Here is a 26579-nt window from a genome sequence, read left to right on the forward strand (position 1 = left end):
AGGAATTTTGAACATGGGTCCAACCAGGATGCGACCCGGCTCAGACCCCTTTCAGACAAGCGGCTTATTCCCGGGCCAGCCACATCACTGAACACGGGTACAGTGTCGGCACTTGGAGATGAAATAATTTCCAAGCTCCGGTTCTTCCTATGCTGTAAATGGGTCCCGGGTTGTATGACCCGGGTTACAATACCTGTTTACACTGCACCACGGTCCAGGTAGATCCTGGCTTCAACCCTTGTAACTACCCGAGTTGAGATGCCAGGTTGCTCAACCTGGATTTTTTTTTTTTTTTAAAGGACCCTTTCAAACTAAGCAACATCCCGGGTTGCTGCGCTTTCATGTTTAATAACCTGGGATTTTGTTGTTAGTCTTAAAGGGGTATTCAAAAAACCTGGGATTTTGTTGCTAGTCTGAAAGGGGTATTCAAAAATGGATACCTTATTCATACTTGGTTTTCTTGAATATTATTTATACAAATACACTGATAAATAGTAGTTTATTTAGCAATTTACAATAAAACTGGAACTAAAGCTATAACAGTACAAGTGCAATTTTTAAGCAGCATTGAAACTCAAATTCTCTGTCTACCCTTATCTATTTTTAATACATACAATTTCATCTGCCTGAACAGTTGGACATGCTGCTGTTACCATGATTGTTTCCACAATGTATATTTTTAAATAGATGGGAGCATGTCAGCAGTGTCCGAAAATGGCTTAACTCGTTGAATAATAGCAAACTGGCTTGTCCTTTGTGGAAATTTTCATATTAAAACTCGATATCCGGTTAGAGTTTGTTTCACAAGAGCTTGCTGCTTATTTGCTCGGCTTATTTTGGCAATATAGGGTTTTCTTAGTGCATAGTACAGAGAGGTGATCAAACGCACTAATTGAAAGTGATGATTACCGATGTTCACCTGTGTGTGTGCTATGTGTTCTTTCAGGTTAAATATATCTGTGGAACCCAATGTCAACAGTACCTGGTACTCCAACATTAGTGCAGAAGTGCTGTGCTTAGAATGGTCATATTTCAACATGCGATACAATGCCTTCTCTGCTGTTTGCACAGTTTTCACTGTTCCATCTGATGGCATAAAATAAGTGGTGCTTTCCTTAACTTGCAATAAGTGATATGCACATGTAAAGTCTTGTGGGTGATCATCAGTAACAAGTGCCCACCTGCACTTATTGCAGCAGAGTTGGCTGAAAGCTCTTCTTACAACCCAGCCTGCAATAAACATTTCAGAATTGTGGACAGTCACATCTAGCAAGCGGGACGAATAGAAATGACCAGAAAGCCTAATACTGGACTCTTCAAATGGATAGTAAAGGTGCTGTAGATGACCAGGGAGGCTTTGTCCAATCCTTGTGTCTAATGAACAGTCCTTTGTCTCCACATACATATCCATTATTCTACCCTGTGACAGCAGCTTTTCTACTGCAAGCTTTACTTCAAGTGCTGTAGGACCCACAGGTGAGCCACCTAAAATAAGAGAAAACATGAAACTGACAATACACAGTGCATATGAGAATATATTTAGCAGAAAGCATTTTGTGATCACATGGTTTGGAATTCTGCTGCATGTGTTGTCACGTGTATATTATATGGATAGTGCAGTGTAAGTAAATAGGTGTTTATATAAACATATACACCCATACATACTGTAGAGAAACAGCACTGGCACTCTGCAGCCTTGGTGTGTGCACTGTAATGAGGGTCAGATGAGAGCACAAACCTGCTGTGCTGAAAGGGCTACATGCATTCACTGACCTGTCGCCCCAACATCTTTTTTTAGCCACTAATGGCACGCGCCAGGCCAGGACATGGAAAGCATCCTAATAATGCTTAGTGTCCCACAAAAGGATTGGATGGTGAAGGGAATAGTCAGTCATTCACACTCCAAGGGGAATATTTACTAAAAGTTTGTTTTCAAAAAACGATCATCATCGATGTTGTGCTTCTGGGGCTAAATCCCACATTAACTAACAGACAATTGTTGATTTGATTTTTTAAGTATTAGTAATGTGTGATTTAGCCCTAAAAAACCCCCCCAAAAAACATCGATGTTGATCAATTTTTATTGATTTTAAATTGATCAAAATCGATTAAAAATCAACCTTTAGTAAATCCCCAGGTTTCAGAAATGAAACTAATATATAATATGAAACATGCAGTGAAAGGGGTCCAGCTAGCACTGAAGGTGTTCTGTCCTTAAAGTGTCCCGTCTACTGGTGGTAGACCCCAGAGTAATGTCTGTCTTCTCCATAAATAAATATATCAGTACAGTGTGATCAATTGTATATAATTTACAGCACACTTATACAAACAGTGGCTGACATGTAAATCCTAGAATGCCATCCTAGCTATTAAATGAGACCAGCCAAAGCCTGACTGGTTTACAGATAAATTATACTGGGGAAAAAATGGGAAAACTGGTGCAAAGTAAAATGAAGGTACTACCCTTAGCAGATGTTTCCTTTCATTTTCTAAACTGTGCTGGAAAAATGACAATGACAATAAGAACAGAATTGGCTACTATGGGCAATACAATTTTCCCTATAGTGTTTAAATGTAATCATAAACTCATAAAGCAAAAAAAAACAAAAAACAGTACTCACCTGTATTACTGACACTACTAAAAAACTCTTTGAGGTGCTTTGTCCGGAACCTGTAAGTGGCGACATATTCTTGGTCCAGCAACAGATATGGCAACAGTTCTGTGAGAGAAGTAATAGTCACAAGGAGACCAACAGTGCACCATGAACTGAAAGGAGAAAGGACACGAAGATATGGTCATCACTACTGACATATCTCAGCACTTTCATGTTGGATAATAAAAACTGTGGATGTTATATTAATACTATACTAGCAAAATGGGAATCAAATGAAAGCATTTATTGAAGGAAAATAAGCTTCATGGCTTTCCGGCTGAAGATAATTGTATTAGCTTGTACATGTGCTTCTGATTTTTTCTTTCAAGCCCTTTAGTGATGTATTTATATCAAAATATATCTTATTTGTGTCTAATTATCATTTTATTATATATTAGTCAGGAGACAAAATAAACATTAGTAAAGTGTCTACTTTACTAATCCTATCTAGTGCTGCACTTATAGGGTGAATGTATGCCGCAGCATAGATGGACTAGTAGTACTTGGTAGACAAATACCAGTTGTTTTGGATAATAGCATTACTACTCCATGTGTCCACAAACCACCCGTTTAAATTACATGCAGTGCTTTCTTGACTAAGGGCCTAATTCAGAGCCGGATGTTCTTTGAGAGCGCTCGCTCTGAATCAGGGCGTCCCTGTTTTTTTTTAAAGACTGCCTCCTGGCCGCTTGCTAAGCTGTGGGTGACCACCCACAGCTTTAGCGAGCGGCCAGGTGATGGTCGTGATGGTCACGACCATTGGGGCTTGCGACGAGACCCTTGTGGTAGGGTCTCGTTCCCGCAAGCCCCAGAGCTTTTGGCTCTAATAGAGCCGGAAGCTCACCCACTGACATCACTCGTGATGTCAGTGGGGCCGCCCCCAAACGGCAGGCGTTCCTTCGGGAATGTCTCCATTTGGCCAGCCACCCCCCCTGCCCGCCTCCAAAACGGGGCAAGCTGTCAATCACAATCGACAGCTGCCCCGCTTTGCTGCGAGACCTGTAGCGACGGAGCGCCCGTTGCATGCACAGTGAGGGACCATCAACCCGCTTGCGAGTGCTGTGCGCTCGTGAACGGGTCTGAATCAGGCCCTAAGTCCAGAAGTAGTAAACTGACAGCGTGCCTCAGGGAACAAGTAACCTAGATGAGCAATGCCTGCATGCTATCCGTTTTCATAAACACCGTTATTCAGAGTGTCTGACTTGGACCTTGTGCAGAGCTTACCCAATATAACTTGCATATTTGTCTATTGGCTGTGAATTGACATGGTGTTTTGGGAAGAAATTAGTCCAGATATGAGGAATGTCTGCATGTGAACTGCCTTAATAAATATATGCTGGGGCAGAATGACATTCATAATAAGAAGCTGCAACACAGTCTAATTAAACATAATAACTGTGTACTATATATGATTTATAACACTACATATGCTCCTAGTAGAGATAATAGAGCACTGCATGAGAAGATAAATAGCATGAAGTGAACTTGCCTCAGCTACAGACGTTATTTATCTAATTACCTTTATAATCCCGGCAAGGGTTAAATGACAGGCGTCGAAATCCTGACGCCTGTCATTTTCCCTACGCCGGGAGCCCGACACCTGGCTTACCGGTCGAAGGTAAGTCGGGCGACGGGCACGGACAGCCGCAGGGTGGGGAGGGTTAGGTTTAGGGTTCTCGGGGGGGACTTAGGGTTAGGCACCCCCCCGGGAGGTTAGATTTAGGCTAGGGGAAGGGGGGATTAAGGGTTAGGCACCCCCCTGGGGGACTTAGGTTTAGGCGGCGGGGAAGGGGGATTAGGGTTAGGCACCAGTAAGGGAGGGTTAGGGGGTAGAATAGGTTAGAGAATACTTAACCTGGGAACGATCGGGATTTTCAGTGCTGCCGGGATGCCGCGGTCGGGATTTGAATCCCTAATTAACAACTGTATCAATCATACTATTTCATATACTAGACGGAGGGAACTTTATGATACACTTAGGCTGTCATTATGTTAGTTACACTTATAACCTTGAATAAGCCGGTGTATATTATGTTATGTTAAAACAACCACTGACATTTACCTGGATTGGATACACACATTCAGGTTTATCTATGATTACTGATTTATGGGCCTGATTCAGACCCACTCGCGAGCGGCTGTCCGCTCGCAAGTGGGTCGATGTTATGCACTGAGCATGCGCACGACGGAGGGAGCTCTGTCGTGCGCATGCGCCAGACGCGACGAGCGAAGGAAAGTCCTTCGCTCGTTGTGTCCGATCAAAGGGGGCGTGCTGTCAATGTTGATTGACAGCACGCCCCCTTTGGTGGGCGTGCCGGGGGCGTGCCTCCCTGACGGGGGCGTTCCCACGGGAACGCCTCCCGTCAGAAGCCGGCCCACTGACATCACTAGTGATGTCAGTGGGAGTGATTTTGGCTCTGATAGAGCCAAAATCACTCCGGAGCTTGCGGTTGAAAACCTCACCCGCTGGCTCCGGCTCGCAATTTCGATGGTCGCGATGGTCTCGACCATCGCGGCCATCAAAAAGCACGCTCGTATAGCCTGTGGGTGGTGACCCACAGCTATACGAGCGTCCAGGAGGACGCTCCATGAAAATGGAGCCCGGCCCTCATTCAGAGCGTGCGCTCTGCTCAGAGCGTACGGCTCTGAATGAGGGCCAATGTCAGAATCACTATTGTATGACCAAACACTATGGTTGCAAAACAGCTTTTATAATAAGAACTATATTGTTATACTTTAATCCTAAATGCTGCTCTAAGTCAGGAACTGCTCATTCAAGAATTAGTGAGAGACAGACGGTTACTGATATTATTGTGTGTATGTCATGTAGTAAAATAATTGGATATATAATCAGAATCATCCAGGAAAATATATGTTTATTTTGTCTCCTGACTAAGATATAATAATATGACAATTAGACACAAATAAGATATATTTTGAAGTATATATATTTGTTCTTTTAGTATAGGAAATAAAGTGCGTATAATTTCAGCAGGTTAAGAGGTTGGATAGTTCAATAAAATAAAATAAATAAATAATAAATGTTAGCACAGGATATTGCAACATTGTTTACTTGTTGAACAGTGGTCTGAAATAGTTGCCAAATATAATATGAAAGATCCAGACAGAATTAAATAGGAAAATTGTGAATCTACATAGATATTGGCACACTAAACCACTAAATCCCTTATTTAAAGAACACAATCTTCAACACAGATTTTATTAAAAAAAAAAAAAAAAATATTTCACCATTCTTTTTAGAATAATTCATTTTATATGTAATTAATAAGTTATATTTTAATTATATACATTTATATGATTTGGGCACCTTTACATTATACTTTTTTGCTCATTTTTGGAAGCCTACCAAGCACCTCTGCAACCTTGTTGGACCAATATGCAATATGTAGCACTTATCCTTGTGTATAAAATGTCTATTTCCCTATAGATTGTAAGCATGCAAACAGGGCCCAATTACCTCTTTGTCTCTTATTACCCTGTCTGTTATTATTTGTATTATTACTATTTTGTTCCCAATTGTAAGCTGCAACAGAATATGGAGGCGCTATATAAGTAAATGTTAATAATAATCACAATCATCATAGATATAAGGCATAAAAAATAAAAGGCAGTAATGCAAGATTATGAGATCTTTATGTAGGGACCTCAATCCTACAGCATCTTCTTACACTCATTATTCGAATAGTATTTTATTTCTTATAACTTTGTAATGAGCTGTATATACTCTGTGGTGCCACAACACATAGTATTTTTGGTACTCACTGTTAAACTCGCTTCTATCAATCCATCTGGGAGACACTACTCACAACGGGGTGTAGAGGGCACTGTGAAGAGTTGGCACATCAAAGTACACTTGTTTGTAGCTACACCCTCCCCATTACAGTAAATCTCATAAGCCACACCGGAGCTAACAGGACTTCAAATAAACTTTATAAAGTCACAAAAGAGAGCCCAGCAATTAAAACAGTACTCAAGCCTACTAGCACACATGTGTAGAGTGAAGACACATGTAGTAAACAACAAAACAGGGGAGGGAACAGATTGTCTCCCAGATGAATTAAGAGAAATGGATTTAACGGTGAGTACAAAAAATCCTATTTTCTCTGTTATCCACTCTGGGGGACATTGCTCACCATGGGAACATTTCAAAGCTGGTAAGCTCAGCCACCGCAACGTGAATAACTTTGCACCTGAAGCTGGCATCCTTATCCACAAACACATTGAATTTGTAAAATTTTGTAAATGTATGAGCTGATGATCAAATGGCCACCTTGCATAATTGCTCCACTAATGCACCACACCACAGTGACCAAGAGGCGTTCAGTGATCTTGTACAGTGAGCTACAAATACACTCTGGAACAGGAATGTGCTCTGAAACGTAACCCCAACGTATGGTCGCTGTTATCCATTGCTCTACTGACATCTTGGACGCAGGCCAACCTCTCTCATACAAAACAAAAACACTATCCGACTTTTGCAAGAGAGCTGAGTGAGCTACATAGACCTGTAAGGCTCACACATCCTCCAGCAAGGACAAGTAATCACTGATAACTGATGACAAATCCTGAAACAATGCAAGAATATCCATTTTTCTGATTTAAATGAAAACGAGATTACTCCTTTCCCTTCAAAGACAGTGAAACATCAAATATGCAGACCAGCATGAAAGAGCTACTAGCTCAGACATGTCTTACAAACGAAATGGCAAAAAGGAAAACTACCTTCCATGAGAGATACTTAAACGCCACATAGTCCAGAGGCTCAAAATGGAGAGTTATGGTAAAATTTACCTTGGTTCATTCTCTTTCTTCGAAGTCCATGTGTATCATGTTCTGGGCAGATAGTGTATCATGTTCTGGGCAGATAGACCTGTCAGCACAAATCCTGGTTTGTTCAGCAAGCAAATACGTAGTCAGGCGGTCTGAGGTCAGAGTCACAGGCAGAACAGCAGCACGGTAAACAAGCCGATGTCAGGGAGCACAAGCAGAAAACTGGATGTAATGAGAACAAGCAGAAGTCTTGCTGGAGCAAGGTGATGTGACCTAATACTCTTGCACTAGAATAGTGATCAGAGCCTTCCTTAAATAGGTAGAGAATTTGAATTTAGCGCCATGATGTTGCGTTAGCGCGTGCCTGTGCATTTAAGGCTGGAGAGGAAGGCGTCTGCTTTCTTTAAAAGAGCCCACCTGCACAGCAGCCGGGAAGATAAGACGCTGGGCAGCCCTTAGAGCAGGAGAGCAGGCTGCCCGGAGACATGGCAAGTTGGCACTGTTATAGCAAATTCTGCTAGCATAGCATCACGGAACGTCCTTGTAACTACAGTACACTAGAATGGTGCCGGTGCATAGGAGAATATTTTGTTATTGAAATCTGAAACCTTTTGTAAGGCTGTTTTATCTTTCTTAATTAATTTACAAAATTTTTATTGGTCCTACATTGCTTTGCAAGCCCCTTAAATCTTCAAGTAAACTTTAACTTTGCTGAATTACTCCACTCTTCCGTACACTATGGTTATGGTGTAAATGACTCAAAATATAACTCCTAAACCATGGTACAATCTTAATCCCGGTAGACAGCATATTATCGGACATGTTATTATATTACATTACAGAGTTTTGTATTTGTGTTACCAGTTATTATTCAGTATAAACATCAGTGATTTATTTACATGTAAGAAAACAATAAAAGGATGTCAGATAAAGCAATGCACTTTGTAAAATTTGCAGGAAGACCCACTTGCAATTATCTGAGTGTGGGCAACACCTTTAAGCATGTACTTCTTCAGGGTAAATAGGGCTCCGCAGGAAGACATTGGGGTTTAGGTGGGACCTGGAGGACTGGACACCAACAGCAAAGCTTTTCAATCCCAGGATGCTCCGCTCCTTCCCCCTATACCCCGGCCACAGCCTGATGGCACTTTAGTTTTGTTAACAAGCCCAAGGCAGGAGCAGGACAGGAGAGAAAGAAGACTGGTATCACGCTCTCACACAGAGAAGGAAACAAGTGACCAGGAGAAGAAAACCCATAGAAGCTAGGAGCGTCAGGGCGGGTGCCCTGTGAACCCTATGGACTTGGAAGAAAGAGAGTTAATTTTACCATAACTCTCCTTTTCTTCTTCTGGGTCTATATGGCTCCACAGGGAGACATTGGGGATGTCCCAAAGCAGTTGTTCAAGGACGAAAACGCTCTTGAGCAGATAGGAGAACCCTAAGCCCTAAGGAAGCATCCTGTGAGGCAAATGTATCAAAGGCATTAAACCTAAGAAAGGTGTGGACAGAAGACCGGATGGCCGCCTTGCACAGCTGTTCAACTGAGGCACCACGCTGCCCACGAGGGACCCACAGAGCGAGTAGAATGAGCAGAGACTGTAGTCAGCACAGGAAGGCCAGTCTGCGTGTAAGCCTGTGAGATAGTCATGCGAATCCATCTGGCCAGAATATGTTTGTTAGCTGGCCATCCCTTCTTGTGGAAACCATATAGGAGCCTGATTTCCGGATGGAAGCAGTATGGTCCATGCTGATCTTTGGTGCACGGACCACATCCAAAGAAGCCTCACCTGCTGGTGAATTGAAGACCGGAACCACAATTTCCTCATTCAGGTGGAAGCGAGAAACCACCTTGGGAAGGAAGCCTGAGCCCGTTCAAAGAACAGCCCTGTCCTGATGAAATATCAAAAAGGGGGGGGGCGACATGAAAGCACCCCTAAATCCGATACTCTACGGGCAGATGCATTTGACATCCACTCATTCCAGGGGTTTCGAATGGAGGTTCCTGAAGTGCTTGGAGCACCACTGACAAATCCCATGGAGCCATAGGATGGACAAAGGGAGGTTGTATTCGTAGAACACCCTGCATGATGGTGTGCACTGAAACCAGATAGACAAAGCAGAGACCTGCACTTTCAGAGATACTAAGCGGAGGCCTAGATCCAATCCAGCTTGAAGAAAGGCAAGAATTCTAGAAACCTTAAAAGACCCGAGGGTCATAGTTTCTTGGAGCACACCATTGGAAATATGTATGCCATATTCTGTGGTAAATCCTGGCTGAGGCTGGTTTACGTAGTTTTAGCATGGTCTGGACCACAGAGCTGGAAAAACACTTAGCCATTAGTAGGGATGTCTCAAGAGCCAAGCCGTTAAATACAGACGGGCTAGGTCCGGATGTAGACATGGTTCCTGAAACAACAGGTCTACTCATAGAGGAAGCTGAAAAGGAAAGTCTATGCAGAGCCTTTGAAGATCGGAGTACCAGTGATGTCTGGGCCAGGCCGGAGCTATTAACATGACTGTGCCTCCCTCCTGTCTGAACTTTCAAAGCACTTGAGGAAACAAGGATATTGGAGGGAAGAGATATGCAAAATGGAAGTTCCATTTGACCGACAATGTGTCTATGAAAATAACACATATGAGTGGTCCACAAGCACTGTTAGAAATTAGATCAGACGTTGTCCCTTTCGTTTTTCCTTTTTTAGAAGATCATATACGGATGTCCTGCAGCATCCAAGGAAAATTCAAAAAGAGACAATATCAGTTATATACAGGAGCCAGACTTCTAAAACTTCAAGGAAACCTTTGGACTCACCCAGATGAAGTAAAATGTGTTCATCAAAAGGTTTCTTTGTCAGTCATATGCTTCCTTATTTCTTATCTCTGTAAAACCACATTGGAATAACACTCACCTAATATCGCATAGGTCTATTCCCATAAAGGTATCTTTTTGATGTCAAATATTCCAAAAGAACCAAAAGAAGGATTACTCCAATGGGTCCAAGCAAATCAATAACATTTATTTCCAAAAATTAAAAAACAAGTTCTTAAAAGTAATCTTCATTTAGAAAAAACAAGCATAAAAAAAAAAAAAAAACTTTTGAGGAAACACTCCAGACCAGATGGTTTATTCCAATTCAGACAACACCGAAAAAAGTCCAGAACAGACCTTCCTCCCACATCAAATCCCGGGAAAAAAATGTTAAGGGAATATGGGTCAATTTGGACGGATGGTCAAATCGGTATATTACCATACAGATGGAACTGGATCCTGGGGTGTCCCTTTCATTCACCGACGCGTTTCGGATGTATATCCTTCCTCAGGGTGTGAAGTGCAACAAACCATCATGGTCTTTTATACCCATTTCCTGGGTCACATGATCATTCAATTAACATATTTTATAAAAACATCTTAAAAACCAAATGCATACAATGTACCATATAAGTAAACATAAGGTAAGTATCCCTCTCACAGAGATCCAATATTTAATTGTAATCATACCTCTAAACATGTAAACATATAAAATATAAAAGTCCTCCTTGCTGGTAAGAAAAACCCGGACTGGATTATTAATACATAATTCACCCTATGTATTTAACAGGGAACTTCTCCTCCTAAAAGTCCATTTATACTCTTTGAGAATGTCCATATATGCTTATAATCGTGGGGGTCATTGCCCATAATTCCTATCTTTGTAGTTGCTCTATTATTGGTTAATGTCCAGAAGTCAATCCGGTCACTTGATGAGAACGGACCACTCTTATTCCTTGCCGTATGTTAAGTCGGGTTGAGCGTCATCACCGGAAGTCTATGATGTATCACATCCGGTACTTGTCCCGTGACCTCGTGTATGCAAGTTTCGCGTCACTGCCGGAAGTAGCGAAATGTCCTATTTGTGGGTCAAGGACCGGAAGTGACATTTCGCTACTTCCGGCAGTGGCGCAGGTTTTTCTTGCCAGCAAGGAGGACTTTTATATTTTATATGTTTACATGTTTAGAGGTATGATTACAATTAAATATTGGATCTCTGTGAGAAGGATACTTACCTTATGTTTTACTTATATGGTACATTGTATGCATTTGGTTTTTAAGATGTTTTTAGAAATTATGTTAATTGAATGATCATGTGACCCAGGAAATGGGTATAAAAGACCATGATGGTTTGTTACACTTCACACCCTGAGGAAGGATATACATATGAAACGCGTCGGTAAATGAAAGGGACTCCCCAGGATCCAGTTCCATCTGTATGGTAATATACCAATTTGACCATCCGTCCAAATTGACCCATATTCCCTTAACATTCTTTTCCCGGGATTTGATGTGGGAGGAAGGTCTGTTCTGGACTTTTTTTGGTGTGGTCTGAAATGGAACAGACCATCTGGTCTGGAGTGTTTCCTCAAAATTTTTTATTTTTTATGCTTGTTTTTTTCTAAATGAAGATTACTTTTAAGAACTTGTTTTTTAATTTTTGGAAATAAATGTTATTGATTTGCTTGGACCCATTGGAGTGATCCTTCTTTTGGTTCTTTTGGAATATTTGACATCAAAAAGATACCTTTATTGGAATAGACCTATGCGATATTACGTGAGTGTTATTCCAATGTGGTTTTACAGAGATAAGAAATAAGGAAGCATATGACTGACAAAGAAACCTTTTGATGAACACATTTTATTTCGTCTGGGTGAGTCCAAAGGCTTTCCTGAAGTTTTTAGAAGTCTGGCTCCTGTATATAACTGATAGTATCTCTTTTTGAATTTTCCTTGGAAATTTCAGGACATCCGTATATGATCTTCTAAAAAAGGAAAAACGAAAGGCACAACGTCTGATCTAATTTTTAACAGCGCTTGTGGACCACTCCATATATGTGTTATTTGTGTATTTTGCCAAGATTTGGTGCTCTTGGGAGGTGGTACAAAGCAGCAGTTAGGGAGCGCAAGTTATTCTATCTTTCTTTTTTCTGATATTAATGCGTCTATGAAGGCCGAGTCGGGGTCCTTTGTTCTGGCTCCATAAATTGGAAGTTTGTTGTTGTGTCTGGAGGCCATGAGATCCACCTCCGGAAGACTCCATGTGTCCACTAGAAGCTGAAAGACTTCTGATGTAGAGACCATTCTCCTGCATGCACATCATGATGGCTCAGGAAATCCGCCTCCCAATTGAGAATTTCCAGGATGAACACTGCAGAGAAAGCTGAGAGATTGCGTTCGGCCCAGGTGAGAATGCGGGACACTTCTGTCATTGATGACTGATTTCGAGTGCCCCCTTGGTGATTGAGGTAGGCCACAGCCGTGGCATTGATGGACTCTACTTGTACTGGCCAGTTTTTCAGAATATTCTGACCCAGAGTGAGAGCTCTGTAGATGGCTTGAAGTTCCAAGATGTTGACTGGCAACACTGTCTCGACTGGGGACCATCGGCCCTGGAAGGCTTGCTGGCCGGTTACTGTGCCCCAGCCTCTGAAGCTTGCATCCGTGGTGAGGATAGTCCAGTCCCGGATCCAAAAGGGATGACCCATAGTACAAATGGGAAGTCTGTAGCCACCAAACTAGGAACAGGCGAACCTCTTCTGGGATTTAAGCAGATGGGGTAGCCTGTTCCACCTGGAGAGGATCAGGTGTTGGAGGGGCCTAGAGTGAAACTGGGCAAACTCCACCATGATAAGGTCGACACCATTGATCCCAAGGCCTGCATTGCAGAGTGAATCAAACTCTGTGATTGTGAAGCAGTCAGCATAGTCTGTGCTGTAGTGCTGAAATCTTGTCCGCAGTTAGGAAGGTTCTCTGAACTCGAGAGTCCAAGAGGGCTCCCAAATGTACCATCCTTTGAAAGGGTGTCAGGGAAGACTTTTTCGAGTTAATCAGCCAACCGTGCATTTGTAGAAAGGCAATGGTTACCTGCAGAAGGCTGTGAAGAGTCTATGGGGAGCTGGCCAACAGCAAGAGATCGTCTAAGTAAAGGGAGCAGTCTGATCCATTGACGACGAAGAGAGGCCGCCATAACTGCCATGATCTTGGTAAAGACCCAAGGGGCCATTGAAAGGGCAAACGGCGAATAGTATAGTGTGTATGCCCCTTAAGGAGGAAGAAGGCGCTACGACACTAATGTAGCATTTCGCATGCAGATACACCCGCAGTCGCACACAGAACATAGGCATGCCACATATCATTTTAACAGGCAGAAGCTGCTTGTGCGTTCTGTTCGCACAAAATAATTAGGGTAAGCACAGAAGCATATTAGAACAGGAGCGAAGAAGGGAAGATGACAATAATATTTAAATTCATAAACCAATTTAAAATTTAGCAACAAAATACTTGATCCAACGATATATCTTATTGTTAAAAGTCGATAGCCCAAAATATCGGGAAACCATGGCCATCCCCAGTCAAATACCCCAGGCTTCTACCCCTGCAAGAGTTTACAAACTGCAGGGACTGACTGAGACAGTGGGGGTTAGACACAGTGTAAGACTATTATATAGAATGCCGGCGAGCACTGGAGGGCGCTGCATGCCCCATTTCAATTACAGTGAGAGAGCACTGTAAAGTGTGGCAGCGTGTAGTGGCCAGCTGCATATACCTGGAGGTGCCCAGTCCACCTAAACAGTGGGGACCGGGTCGTCTTCGCTGCATCCCCATAGAAAGCGTGAGCCAGTGCAGTCACATCCCAGTGTGTTGCGTGTCCTAACAGTTCCCTTGTGAGGAAATTAATATAAACAAGCCTTTCCACACAAAAAAATTATATAAACAATTGACAGAAGCTGCTCCAGCAGCTGCTGTGTAGGGGCGAGGGCTTTTTCTACAAACAAGTGCACTTTGATGCGCCAACTCCTGACAGCGCCCTCTACACCCCATGGTGAGCAATGTCCCCAAGAGTGGATGACAGATAAATGGACTTATAACTACATTAATACATATATAAAAAAAATACATTTAAAAACAGCTTCTATACGATTGCACTGATTGTTACCTTGATGTTTGGAAAAGGAAATCATTGTCACATGTCATGAGAGTTAATAGGTATTCCCGAGTCTCCTGCAGGACTTGGAGTTTTTGATCTAGGTTGGTATGATTTATAGGGCCTTTGTCACAGTTTATCCGCACATTACTGCTATTACAGATGTCAAACAACCTACCAATAATCTAAAAATGTAAATAAAACAAATGTTTAAGTATACCAGTAGATAACCCAAATTAGTTTTACAATAAAACCAATACTTTAGAAAATACATAAAATACATATAGAAAACATTTAACTTTGAAGAATCATTTTCACACAAGTCACTGCAACACTAACATTATTTTCCAAAAACATATGAGAGATCTGTACTCTGTCATATTAACAGGTGCAGCTGAACTTGGCTCATTTGAATGCTTCTTGACATTTCTTAATATGATAAATATAGACTTATGCTGGCAGATATATTGGCAGATCAATGGATCGGCCAATATATCTTGTGTGCTTCGGACAGTGTGTACCAGAAATATGTCTGTGAACGACGTCGTGAAAACAATCTGTTTGCTATGTGTAACACCACCAGTTTAATTTGTAGAAGTTTTAGTAAATCTACACTGTAGCCTTTGTTTATTGTTTGTCTTTTACTAAATACACATTTCTGTTCAGCAAAGGGGTTCTTGTCCCCAAATGTCTCAAAGCACAACACATGAAATGGCATGTGGATCGTTATCACTTAGCACTGCAAACCCCCCATTCATAGTCATTTTCATCATTAGCCTCCGCTCCTATGTATGTAACCATCCACAAAAATAGAAGGTGTGCACAACCATCATTATTTTTGGAAATACAGTACCATATTATTAATGTTCCCTTATATTACTGTCAATGGCAAAAAAGTCACTATATTATTAATGTTCCCTTATATTACGGTCAATGGCAATAAAGTCACTATAGTTATTATAATGCACATTAAGTCAATCAAAAATAGATGTTAAATCCTCAAAAGAACTCCACTTATTAACCCAGTTTGTATCTAATCCACTGTCATTAGTGTTCTCCCATTTATAAATACATGCAAGGCAACATTTGAGGCTTGATATACCTAATAACAAAATGGTGCTTGTATTTTCAATGTATTTTTTATCCTTCCTCCTTTAAAATAAAAATCAATACAATGCTATGTAAATAAAGAAACCTACCTGAATAAAACTTACAACGGCCTGGAAACCATCAAATTCTTCATACTGTAAGGCCTGAACGAAGCTTAGAGCATTGGCAACGCTGTGACTTAGCTTGTTAACCAACAATGGCATTTTTGCAAGCTGTGGAAACATTCTAGTAGTTTTATGTATGTTCATAATATAATTAATATACTGCCACGTAATCACTCCATCTGCACTCTGTATATAACCAAGTTCTTCTATTGTATCAGTGACAGTTTGTAGTTCATAGCCCACATCAAACAAAACATAATGTTTGTAATCACGGTTGGGCAAAGAGAAATGTGTCTTCAGCTGGCAGGGATCTGTGAACGTACAGCCTAGCAAAGTGCACATTTCTTCATTACGTGGGCAACGTTCCATCAATACAGCAACTACTTCAAAGTCGTTATCACACAGTTCCAGCAATATATGGACAAGAAGTTGTTTTTGTGCTTGAGGTGTTAAGGATTTCACAAAAAAATATGCAACAGGGGATTTCCAGTGACCAGCTGTTCCCACAAGCATGAATATCAGCACTTCATTGGCAATCTCATGGCTTCCACTTCCTATGGCTCCTGTTCCCAAATTCACAAAGCCGACAAACTCATTTCTTTGCGAGTCAAAGGAGACGTTTTGTTGAATAGGCAATGAATCCACCACAATACATGTCCGTGTATACAGATGTGGGTGTGTTCGCTTTTTCTGTAGCAATGTTTTGAAGACTGTAGAATTAAGTCCAGGTCCCTCTCTGTTTGACTTTAGCCACCTAGAAATAGAAGTTTATACAATGTCATGCAGAAGTAACATAGGATGATAGCAACAAATAAAAATTTGACAGCACTATGGTTAAAGATCAAGAAACAGCTCGCTCTGAACTGTCCAATGACACAGAGAATGTAGAATGAAATGATTGAAACTGCCTTCACAAAAGGATTATGAAATTATGAAATAACGAAAGAATTGGACAATCTGCTATACTGGTGTTTTCTTTCAAAAGTGGATCTTCATTATTTCCCATGCAAATCCACATTTCATAGTTTTGGTTTGTTTTCCAATCACCTCTCTTCACAATTTCCATCTCTTCCTATATGTGATACCATCTGATGTACTCGGTTTCACCCAGGTAGACCTTTGATATTTACTGTTTCCATCTCACCACTCCAGTAACACATTAATCCTTCACCTCTATAGTAATGCATCACTGCTATAGTAAGACATTCCCCTCCCTCACCTGTGTACTAACACATTCCACTCCCTCACCTCTGTAGTAACACATTATACTCCCTTGTCCGTGTTGTAACGCATTCGACATTCCCCTCCCTCACCTGTGTAGAAATATAATCTCTTTCTCACACCTGTGGTAACACATTACCCCCACTCACACTTGTAGTAAATTATTACCCTCCCTCACCTCTGTAGTAACAAAGTACCCCCACTCACCCCCGTAGTAACACATTCCCCTCCTTCGTCTTTGTTGTAACACATTCCCTTCCTTTATCCCAAATAACACATTTAACATTCCCCTCTCTCACCTCTATAGTAGCACATTTCCTTCCCTCACTATTCAAATAGAGGAGCCACACCAACTGCCAGTGATGTTTGGCAGCACTTGGGGTGACAGTTGGTGTTTGAATATTGACCTGTGCTGCAGCCACAATGAGACAGTCAGGCAGGACATTGAACAGGGGGAGGAAACATATTAGCCAGTTTCACCCCCATAGGAGTTAAATTTTGAAAAATCCCCTCTTAGTGGGTACCTACATCATGGGAGGAATATTCTCCCTGATTTTCATGTTTCTAGGTCAAGGTGAGGTGAGCTGGAGGAGAGGCGAGAAGATCCAACTCAATGCAAAATCCTATCCTATTACAAAACCAGCGATAACCAAATCAGCCAGTACCCCCAAAAAAGGTAAACTAATATTGGGTAATAGCATAGTCTGTTAGTGGCCATAATAAGGGTTTGTGGCATTTTTCTAAAAAACTGTGAAATAATGACAAAGCAAGTGGACAAAATAAAAGTTGTAGTTTAATTAGGGGAACACTAAAATGGGTGTAAGTATATTTTATAGTCATTTTAGGGCACTAGTAAAAAGTTTTTAAAAATACACCTGTCACTGCCTCCAGCAATGTTTAAAACACCTTTCCCATCCATACAGCCCCCAATAAACCTGCCCCACTACTTTAAACCCATTTTTCTTAAGTTTTTACTTTTTCACCCCAAAAATGAGATGTCATTATTGGCCAAATGAATCTAATTAAAAAATTATTTTAACCTAAATAGTCATTAAGGTGGGTGCAGGGTGGTTCGGCACCAAGTCATGACATTTTTAGCCAAAAATATGGGTTTTGCACAACTCAACCTGCTCCAGGGTCCTGAAAAAAGAATTGCGATAACTGCAATACAAGCATTCACACCTGCAAAAACGACAGCTAATAGGATAGCCCGACAACCATTTATTGGCGAAAAGTTTTCATCAGTGAAAACTTTTCGGAGAATAACGAGTTATGGTCGCTAATAGGATATCCCCTTTTTCTCTAACACAAATCTCTCATATACAGATAATCATTTCCTCCCCTAATATGTACATTGCTATAGTTCAGCACATTTGCCTCAGCTTTTACAGACCACTCATTCCTGCATAACTACTTTTGTTTAGAAGCTGTAACTTTTACCTGAGAATGCTAGACCTAATATTTTGCTATTTCCCTATATACGTAATGCACCAGCTACGATTTTTTTTGTGTTATGTTTTTATATTGGCTATCTTTCCCTGCAGACTGTTACAACTTCAAGTTTTTAACTGTTTATGTTAGCAATGATATTTGCACCTTCTGCCACGAACCATATTCCCATGTAGCTGTATTGTGAGATTATTACACATCAATAACATTAACAGGGAAGTTTTTTGAGGAGATAATAATGAAGCACAGACAATAGCATTCATCTATGCTGGCTATGTTTAGACTGCATAGATTTAGTAAAATATTTGTAGGCACTAAAGGTGTATAGAAAAAAATTATATAAATAATCCAAATCCAGATGGTAATATTTACATCTGGGAAAAATAGTTAATGAGCCATTTTCAAAGCCTCTAAACTATCCAGTATATTTTTAATTAATTTGCCATGTGAAATGTACTCTATGCAGCTATTTACTGAACAATGAAAGGGCAGGAATTCACTATAGAAAAAAACATACGGACTTCAGAATGATCGGCAATATTTAGTTCCGATAATTATAGTCCATTGCTGGACTCTCTCAAGGCCAGGGCACCCTGGTGATCAAGATAAGTCACCACTATGCCTTGACTTGCAGGGATCTTGATTGATACATACTCTCAAATACTGGCATTCTCTGCTGTGAGCATTGTGAAAAATCTGAGGTCAGCACATTTAATGGGTATGAATGATGCCACCTTAGTCCAAAATGTAACCGATGCAGAAGTGCCTCAACTCTCCCACTTTGGAGGCTGCATTTGTTTCAGATAAAAACCAGATGACTTCTGCTAAAGGAAGTCTCCTCTCAACCACCAGCAGAGTGATATACACCTTTGGAAAGACATACTGAAAAACTGCTCCAGTCAATTGACTTGTTCCATGATGAAATTAGCTAGACCTAGAACACTGTCAAATGGAACGCTGCAACTGCATTTCCTCTAAGAAGGAACCATCTTATATAGGTGCTGACTACAGCAGTTAATCTCAGGGACTCCACAGTAAGAGTGTCCCTCATAGCTCTAGACACAGTATGGGTCGAAAGAATACATCTGAATTCTGGACCAAGAAAAGATGCAAGTAAAAAAAACCATAAAGGCTTGTGAGATGGACGATTAACTACCCAAGCCGATTTATTTCCTTCTGCTGACCTCTATGAGGAGTCTTCTGAGGATCTTATTCCTCACCTAACAGTGGGATGAAATGAGCTAAACATAATAACTTAGGTCTGGAAGCCTTGACAAGTAGAAATTAACTCTTTCACCCTGTGGTCTTTATATTATTACAAAGACCACAAAGCCTAAAGCATAAATAGGACACCTCCAGAAAAAAGCAGGAACTCTAGACTCCACTTTGATTTTGTCAGCGCCTTGGCCAAAAGCATGGTGTGTTTTGATCACTGAGGGTGAGTCCTAGCCCTGATGAGTCCAGCAATCAGAGGCGAGTCACGCTGGTACCAGACAGCTCACAGATGTTGTAAATATACCATGTGCTGCCAAGCACAAAAAATATTTGCCTTTGAGCGGCTCGTTATGGTTGGTGTTTTAGGTATTTTTTCAGTGATTAACTACTGAATGGTGGAGTGTACAAGATACAAACTGAGGCTTGAAGCCAGAGTCCATACCATTCTAAAACAGTGCACATTGTATTTCTGTACTGTGATGATTCTAGCAACCATTATTATGAGCTATGGTGTGGTTCTAAATTCTGACTAACCACTTACTACTAGATGCCTAAATAAACCAGCAAAATATCACTTGAAAACTAATAATTCTAACAAATCTTGTTCTCTAAATCTACAATTGGATTGTAAAGGCACAGGTTTGATGGTTTAGGGCAGGGATGGCCAAAGCGCCGATCGTGATCGACCGTGGACACTCGACTTGTTGATCGTGGTGGACATCCAGCAGCAGCCCACAAGGATCAGGCTGATTCTTATTGTCTGCTGTGCTGCGCCAAAGTCACTGCTGGCAGAAGCCGCAGCTGTGTCATGTATTGTACCGACGTCACATGTATCAGCAGCAGCCAATAAGAATCAGGCTGATTCTTATTGGCTTGCTGTGCATTGAAGCCACATCTTTCGGTATCTGCTGTGCCGGCCATGGGCAAGAGAGACAGACACCAGCGCGATTCCAGAGGGTGAGTGCATTGCATGTATGTGTAAGTGTCGCCAACTCCCAGCCTCCGTCCTGCCACATAACTCAGTGCCAGTCCTGGTGGTGTGTACCCGCTGCCACAACTCTCTTGATGCCACTTTACCTGTTATGTGTGTAGAGAGGGATTGGGAGACTGTGTAATATGTGGGATTAGTGATGTGTGCAGAAAGGTTAGTGCCCATAATGCAGTTTTAGAGGGCAGGTGTTCTGGGTGGTCAGTGTGTATCCATTCCCTTTCTACCCTGGCCGGGTGGTTAGCGCCCATTCTCTGTTTGCCCTTGTTGTGTGGTTATAACCCATTCCCTGGCTGCCACCCATTACCTGCATACCTCCCAACCGTCTCGATTTTGTCAGGACAGTCCCTAAGGACCCCTGCTTGCTGCAAAACCACGGCCCATTTTGGGTACGCCACGCCCCACTACTTAGTAGATTGCAAAACATTTTCGGCTTTTAGAGTAGTTCAACAAGTCCAAAAGTCTGGCAGTCCTTGGTTTAGGGTGTTGCCTTATATATATATATGATAAATGGAGATCAAACTGGTTTGAATATACAGGCTGTGCATGCATTCACTAATTACAGGCTCAGAAATATGCACAAATTTGTATGCTGAGGATCCATTGTACATCTATAAAAGTGGAAGATCAATACTTATTGCACTAGGGCTAAACATGCTGTGCTCTATACAGAGTAAAATCTGCTATTGATAAACTATTTTATGCAGTTTTATTATTTGATTAAATTATTTAAATATTGTGGAATTGGTAAGCGTGTCTATAGCCTATAATTTTACATTTGCTTATGTAAGGACAGTGGCTACATCCTATTGTTGTGTGCATTCCTATGGTGCACCAGGGATGAAGGTGGCGTGGTTGTGGCATCGAAGCCGCCTCTGCACTCAGTTATCAGTACCCGCTCCCCACTATCATAATAAGTGTGGTTTAAGGGACTTAATTGCGGTCTCAGCTATCCTACCCATGCCGTCTAGCGTTCCCGCTAGACATTTTAAAAAGGGCAGAATGCATCCTGCCCTTTTGGCGGCGCCTTGCTAAAACAACCTGCTGGGTGCCGACCCCACCCGCGGGCTGCAGTGTCCCGCGGGTGAGGAAAAATGCGGTGTAGCGATCACCGCCGGTCAACAGATGCCGGACACATACGCCCCGCATATATTCACAGAGGAGGGAGAGCTTGGGGGCAGCCCGGCATGTCTATAAGTGCCAGGCATCTCATGGTCACGCCCTCTTTTTACACGCGTGATAGAGTGCCCTTTCTCTAGAATGAACACTACTGTGCATCAGGACCAAAGAATATGGATTCGGTACAGTAGTGCTGTGAGATACTCCCACTATGGTGTCTATGTACTAAGCCTTGAAGAGAGAAAGTGGACGGAGATAAAGTACCAACCAATCATTTTTCAAACAGCCTGTAATGTGACAGTTAGGAGCTGATTGGTTGGTACTTTATCTCTGTCCACTTTCTCTCTCTACAAGGCTTAGTATATGGACCCCTTAGACAGTGACTCTCATACTTTCTACTCATAGAGGAGAGGAAAAAGTGATAGATGCCTATATGAGATCTGGTTCATCAATTAATAACATTTATTTATTAGCATTTATTTCTAAAACTCAAGAATACTCATTTGCGATTTACAATTGGATACAAAACAGTAATAGAACAGTAATAAAACAAAACTGTGTAATAACAAAAACAAAGAGGTCTGCTTTATGGTACGTGCTCACCTTACCATAGTGCCTCCGATGCTGTGCTGGGCGGATGGTGCAAGAGGCAGAGTTCTATCTAACAGTGACTGTAAAAGGCAGACATTCTAATCTATACAGTCCCCAGGTACGGCATGCACTTGTAAAAATAAATTCCAATGGATTTCCAAGATATAGAGTGGGAGGAGATTGAGATTTTGGAGCTAATTTTAAAAGTGTCCAAGATCCTGCTCCACACACTATACAACAAAGTGCCTCAAGTGTCCCAAAATTCAATGAAAGCGAAAGAGAGATCGAAAAGGGTCCTGTTTAATAAAGGTTTTACTTTTTTTTAAATAAGTTTTCTGTGAATTTAATGATGGCAATAATTCTATAGCTTAAAACAATTTTATTAACTTATATAACACTTTTAATGAATCGTTATCTTTTATGTTACTAATGTGACATTGATTCCCTTCAGGAGGAGTCTTTTTCCTCATGAAGGGAATCAGTGTCACAGAGCCAGAGGAGAGTCTGGGCACCAAATAGCTAATGAAATTACCCACAACCCAGGCTCCTCTCCTCTATACCGCACCCCCAGCCAGAGGCCATCAGTTTAGTTTGCAAGCCCACGGCAGAAGCAAGGCAGAGTAGAAGGAATACAGAACAATACACACCATGTACAGCCGGTCACAAAGGAAACACCCCGCAGCAGACAGGTACGTCAGGGTGGGCGCCCAGTGCCCCCTATGGGATCGAAAAAAAAGACTTAACAGATAAGTACTTAAGTTTTCTTTTCTTCTTCCTCCACTAGGGGGCACAGGGATGACACTGGGACATTCCCAAGCTGTCTCCTAAGAGCGGAGAAGCTCCTGAGCTGCCGTGAGCACAGAACGTCCGAAGGCGGCGTCCGAGAACGCAAAAGTTTCGAAAGCATAAAACCTGATAAAGGTATGAGCAGATGACCACGTGGCGGCCATACAGAGCTGTTCAGCAGAAACCCCACAGCACGCTGCCCAAGAATTCCCCACTGACCGGGGGGAATGGGCCGTCAGGGGTAGGAAGGCTCACCAAGGAGTATGCCTGGCGAGTGAAGCCAGCAGGGCAAGGTCTGCTTAGGTCCAGCCAGCCCCTCTTATGAATGTCATATAAGACAAATAAAGAATCCTACTTGCGAATCTCCCTGGTCTTTTTGACGTATAGCCGTAGAAAGCCAAGGAAGGACATCCAAGGAAGCTTTTGGTTGAGAAGAATCCGTAGTCTGGAACGCAGGTGCCACAATCTCCTCATTAATGTGGAAGTGGGATACCACCTTGGGAAGGTAACTCAGGCGAGTCCACAGCACAGCCCTGTCTGAATGGAAGACAAGGAATGGGGAGCAACATGATAGGGTGCTCAAATTCGACACCATCCAGGCCGACGCGATGGCTAGTAGAAAAACAGTTTTCCACGTGAGTCAGCACAATTCTCCCGTCTGTAATGGCTCAAATGGAGCCAACTGGAGAGCTCGGAGAACTAAAGACAAGTCCCAGGGAGCCACGGAAGACACGAACGGTGGCTGAACATGGAGGACTCCCTGAAAAAAAGTTCTCACTTCCGGGAGCAGAGCTATCTGTCTCTGGAAAAGAAGAGACAAGGCAGAAACCTGGACCTTCAAGGACGAGAGCCGAAGGCCCAATCCAGGCCTGTCTGCAGAAAGGAAAGGACATGGGAAAGGCGGAAAGACCTGGGGTTAAGACCCCTAGTCGAACACCACTAAAAATAGGTACGCCAAACCAGGTGATAAACGCGTGGCGAAGGCTTCCTAGCCTGTAGCATGGTCTGAATGACCCTCCTGGAAATACTTTTGCTTTTAGAATGGATGTCTCAAGAGCCACCCCTTCAAAGCGAGACAGACCAGATCGGGATGAAGATATGGGCCTTGGGACAAAAGGTCCGGACGCAAAGGAAGACGCAGTGGGGCATCGACAGAGAGGCCCAGAAGATCTGCGTACCACACATGCTGAGGCTAATCCGGTGCCACCAGGATCAAGGTGCCTCCCTCCAGCTTGAACTTGCGGAGAACCCGAGGAATCATTGACATCGGTAAGGAAGACATAAATCAGGGGGAAGGTCAAAGGATCCATGGTGAGGGTGCAGTATCTGGGTAGCTGATGACTGTGACAAGATGCCATCATGTCAATGTCCGGTAGGCCCCAACGGCGGACCAGTAGCTTGAAGACGTTTGGATGCAGCACCCACTCGCCTGCATGAACATCCTGACGACTTAGGTCCGCTTCCAATTCTGAACTCCTGGGATGAAGACCGCGGACAGTGCTGGAAGATAATGTTCCGTCCAGCGAAAAATGCAGCCGACTTCCTGCATGGCTCCCTGACTGCGAGTGCCGCCCTGGTGGTTGATGTAGGCCACTGCTGTGGCATTGTACGACTGTACCTTTACCGGACGTCCCTGCAGGAGGTGCTGTGCCTGACATGGGGCTCTGTATACTGCACGAAGTTCCAGGATGTTGATAGAAAGCTGGCTCTCCTGACGCATCCAATGGCCCTGAAAGGTTAGGTGACAAGTTACCGACCACCACCCCCGAAAGGCTTGCATTGGTTGTAAGAAGGATCCAGTCCTGGATCCAAAAGGGGGCGGCCCTTTTCCAGATGGGAGCATTGGAGCCACCGCAGTAGGAATAGACACCTCCTGAGGAAGAATGAGAGTCTGAGCCTTGAGGTTCGGGCATTAGTTGATCCATCGCTGTAGAATGACCCTTTGGAGAGGCCGGAAATGGAATTTACCGTACTCCACCATTGCAAACGTTGAGACCAAGGACCCCAGAATCTGCATGCACAAGTGTATGGACACCCGACGCTGACTGAGAAAGGAGCGTATTCTGGTTTGTAAGGTGACGATCTTGTCCGGAGGAAGATTCTCTGAGCCTTGGAGTCCAACAAGGCTGGGACGGAGATAGCATGGATTCCTTCCAACTGATTATCCATTCGACTGTAGAAACTCTATAGTCAGATGTAAAAAGAGATATGTATGCTGACGCTCAGCGCTATCAGGGTTAACCTAGTAATTGAGTGCAACTGCCAATTAAGAAGAAACTGACAATTCTTCAAGGTAATATAACAAATAAAAAATTGGTTGCAAAATACTTGTAGTCCTACAGAAATAAAATTTAATATTTTATTAAAATTCAAACAGTGATAAGTTTTCACCTTACAATTATACTACAATATAAAATAGTACAATATCTCATTGGATAAACAATACGGTATCCAAATACATTAGACTAAAACAGATTTACACTATCAAGCAAGCTGGAAAACTGCAACATTATAATAAATATATATATATTTATTTATTTACAAAGTATTCACCATAAAAAAGACCTTTTGGTGTACTGGGATGGTTGTGAAGATATATCTGTAATTAGCGCAGCTGGATATAGTGTCAGACTTTTGAAATACAGTCTCAATATAAGCATAATTGAATGAAAGTCGCCTTGTATAAGGGCTACTTACGACTGCTGTTCTCAGAGAGCCCCCGGGGCTGTATGCTGTAAATCCGTTTGTATATTGGTAATGTAGCATGGAGTGGCGATCTCTGTTCTTAATGGCAGGCAGCTTCCCAAGTAAGTAGCGCCATGCTCCCGGGTTTGCAGGAATAGCGGATGGTGAAGATGAAATATTCACTCAGATATTTCCATGTTGCTACGGGTAATTGGTCCCCTTGAGTCTGTGTTCGGGACTTGTTCCGCTAAGCAGTTAGAGACAGGCGACTGACCGGGAGTGTCTCTGAATGTAATCATGACACTCACCCAGGTATCTTCATTGTAGCTGCGGGTACACATGCTCCTGACAAAGGTGTCTAATGACACGGAAATGCGTTGAGTATTAGCGGCACTAGTGTAGATCGTGGAGGATGAGCATGTCTGTCTGGCACAACAAGGCAGATACAGATCTTTGTCGACTTCCATTGGGTACACAACATAAGGCCCATCATGACCCGGAAAACCAAAAAAATCTTTTTTATGGTGAAGACTTTGTGTATATTTGTTGCAGTTTTCCAGATTGCTTGATAATGTAAATATGTTCTAGTCTAATGTATTCGGATACCGTATTGTTTATCCAATGAGATATTGTACTATTTTAATTGAAAGGTGAATACTTAACACTGTTTGAATTTTAATAAAATATAACATTTTATTTCTGTGGGACTACAAATTTTTCTTTGTTATATCTACTGTCAGATGGGAGAAGGTAGAAGATAGCAATCCTCTTGGAAATCTGAAAGCATCTACTAGGGTGAGTCCATGCCTCGCCCAGGAGGTCTTTTAGCTGTGCTGAAGACAGAAATTCCACCACTGTCTTTTTCTGTCTCTTAAAAATAGGTGCCTTGGATCTAGGAGGATTCTCTGAG

General features: G+C 42.2%; 1 protein-coding gene across 2 annotated transcripts in view; it reads right to left on the minus strand.

The window, feature by feature from the left end:
- Positions 1 to 482: 482 nt before the first annotated feature.
- Positions 483 to 26579, minus strand: part of THAP9 (THAP domain containing 9) — a 68011-nt gene continuing 41914 nt past the window's right edge. For both annotated transcript variants that reach the window (XM_088468770.1, XM_088468771.1), the window contains exons 7-10: positions 15601 to 16369; positions 14414 to 14586; positions 2622 to 2767; positions 483 to 1485 (exon numbers count right to left, since the gene is read on the minus strand). In XM_088468770.1, coding sequence (XP_088324896.1) covers positions 767 to 1485; positions 2622 to 2767; positions 14414 to 14586; positions 15601 to 16369 — 1807 coding nt within the window. In that variant the 3' untranslated portion in view covers positions 483 to 766. The remainder of the gene's footprint in view (positions 1486 to 2621; positions 2768 to 14413; positions 14587 to 15600; positions 16370 to 26579) is intronic.

This window comes from Taudactylus pleione, unplaced genomic scaffold, assembly GCF_031769625.1.
Source record: "Taudactylus pleione unplaced genomic scaffold, aTauple2 ptg000086l, whole genome shotgun sequence".
Lineage (NCBI taxonomy): Eukaryota > Metazoa > Chordata > Amphibia > Anura > Myobatrachidae > Taudactylus > Taudactylus pleione.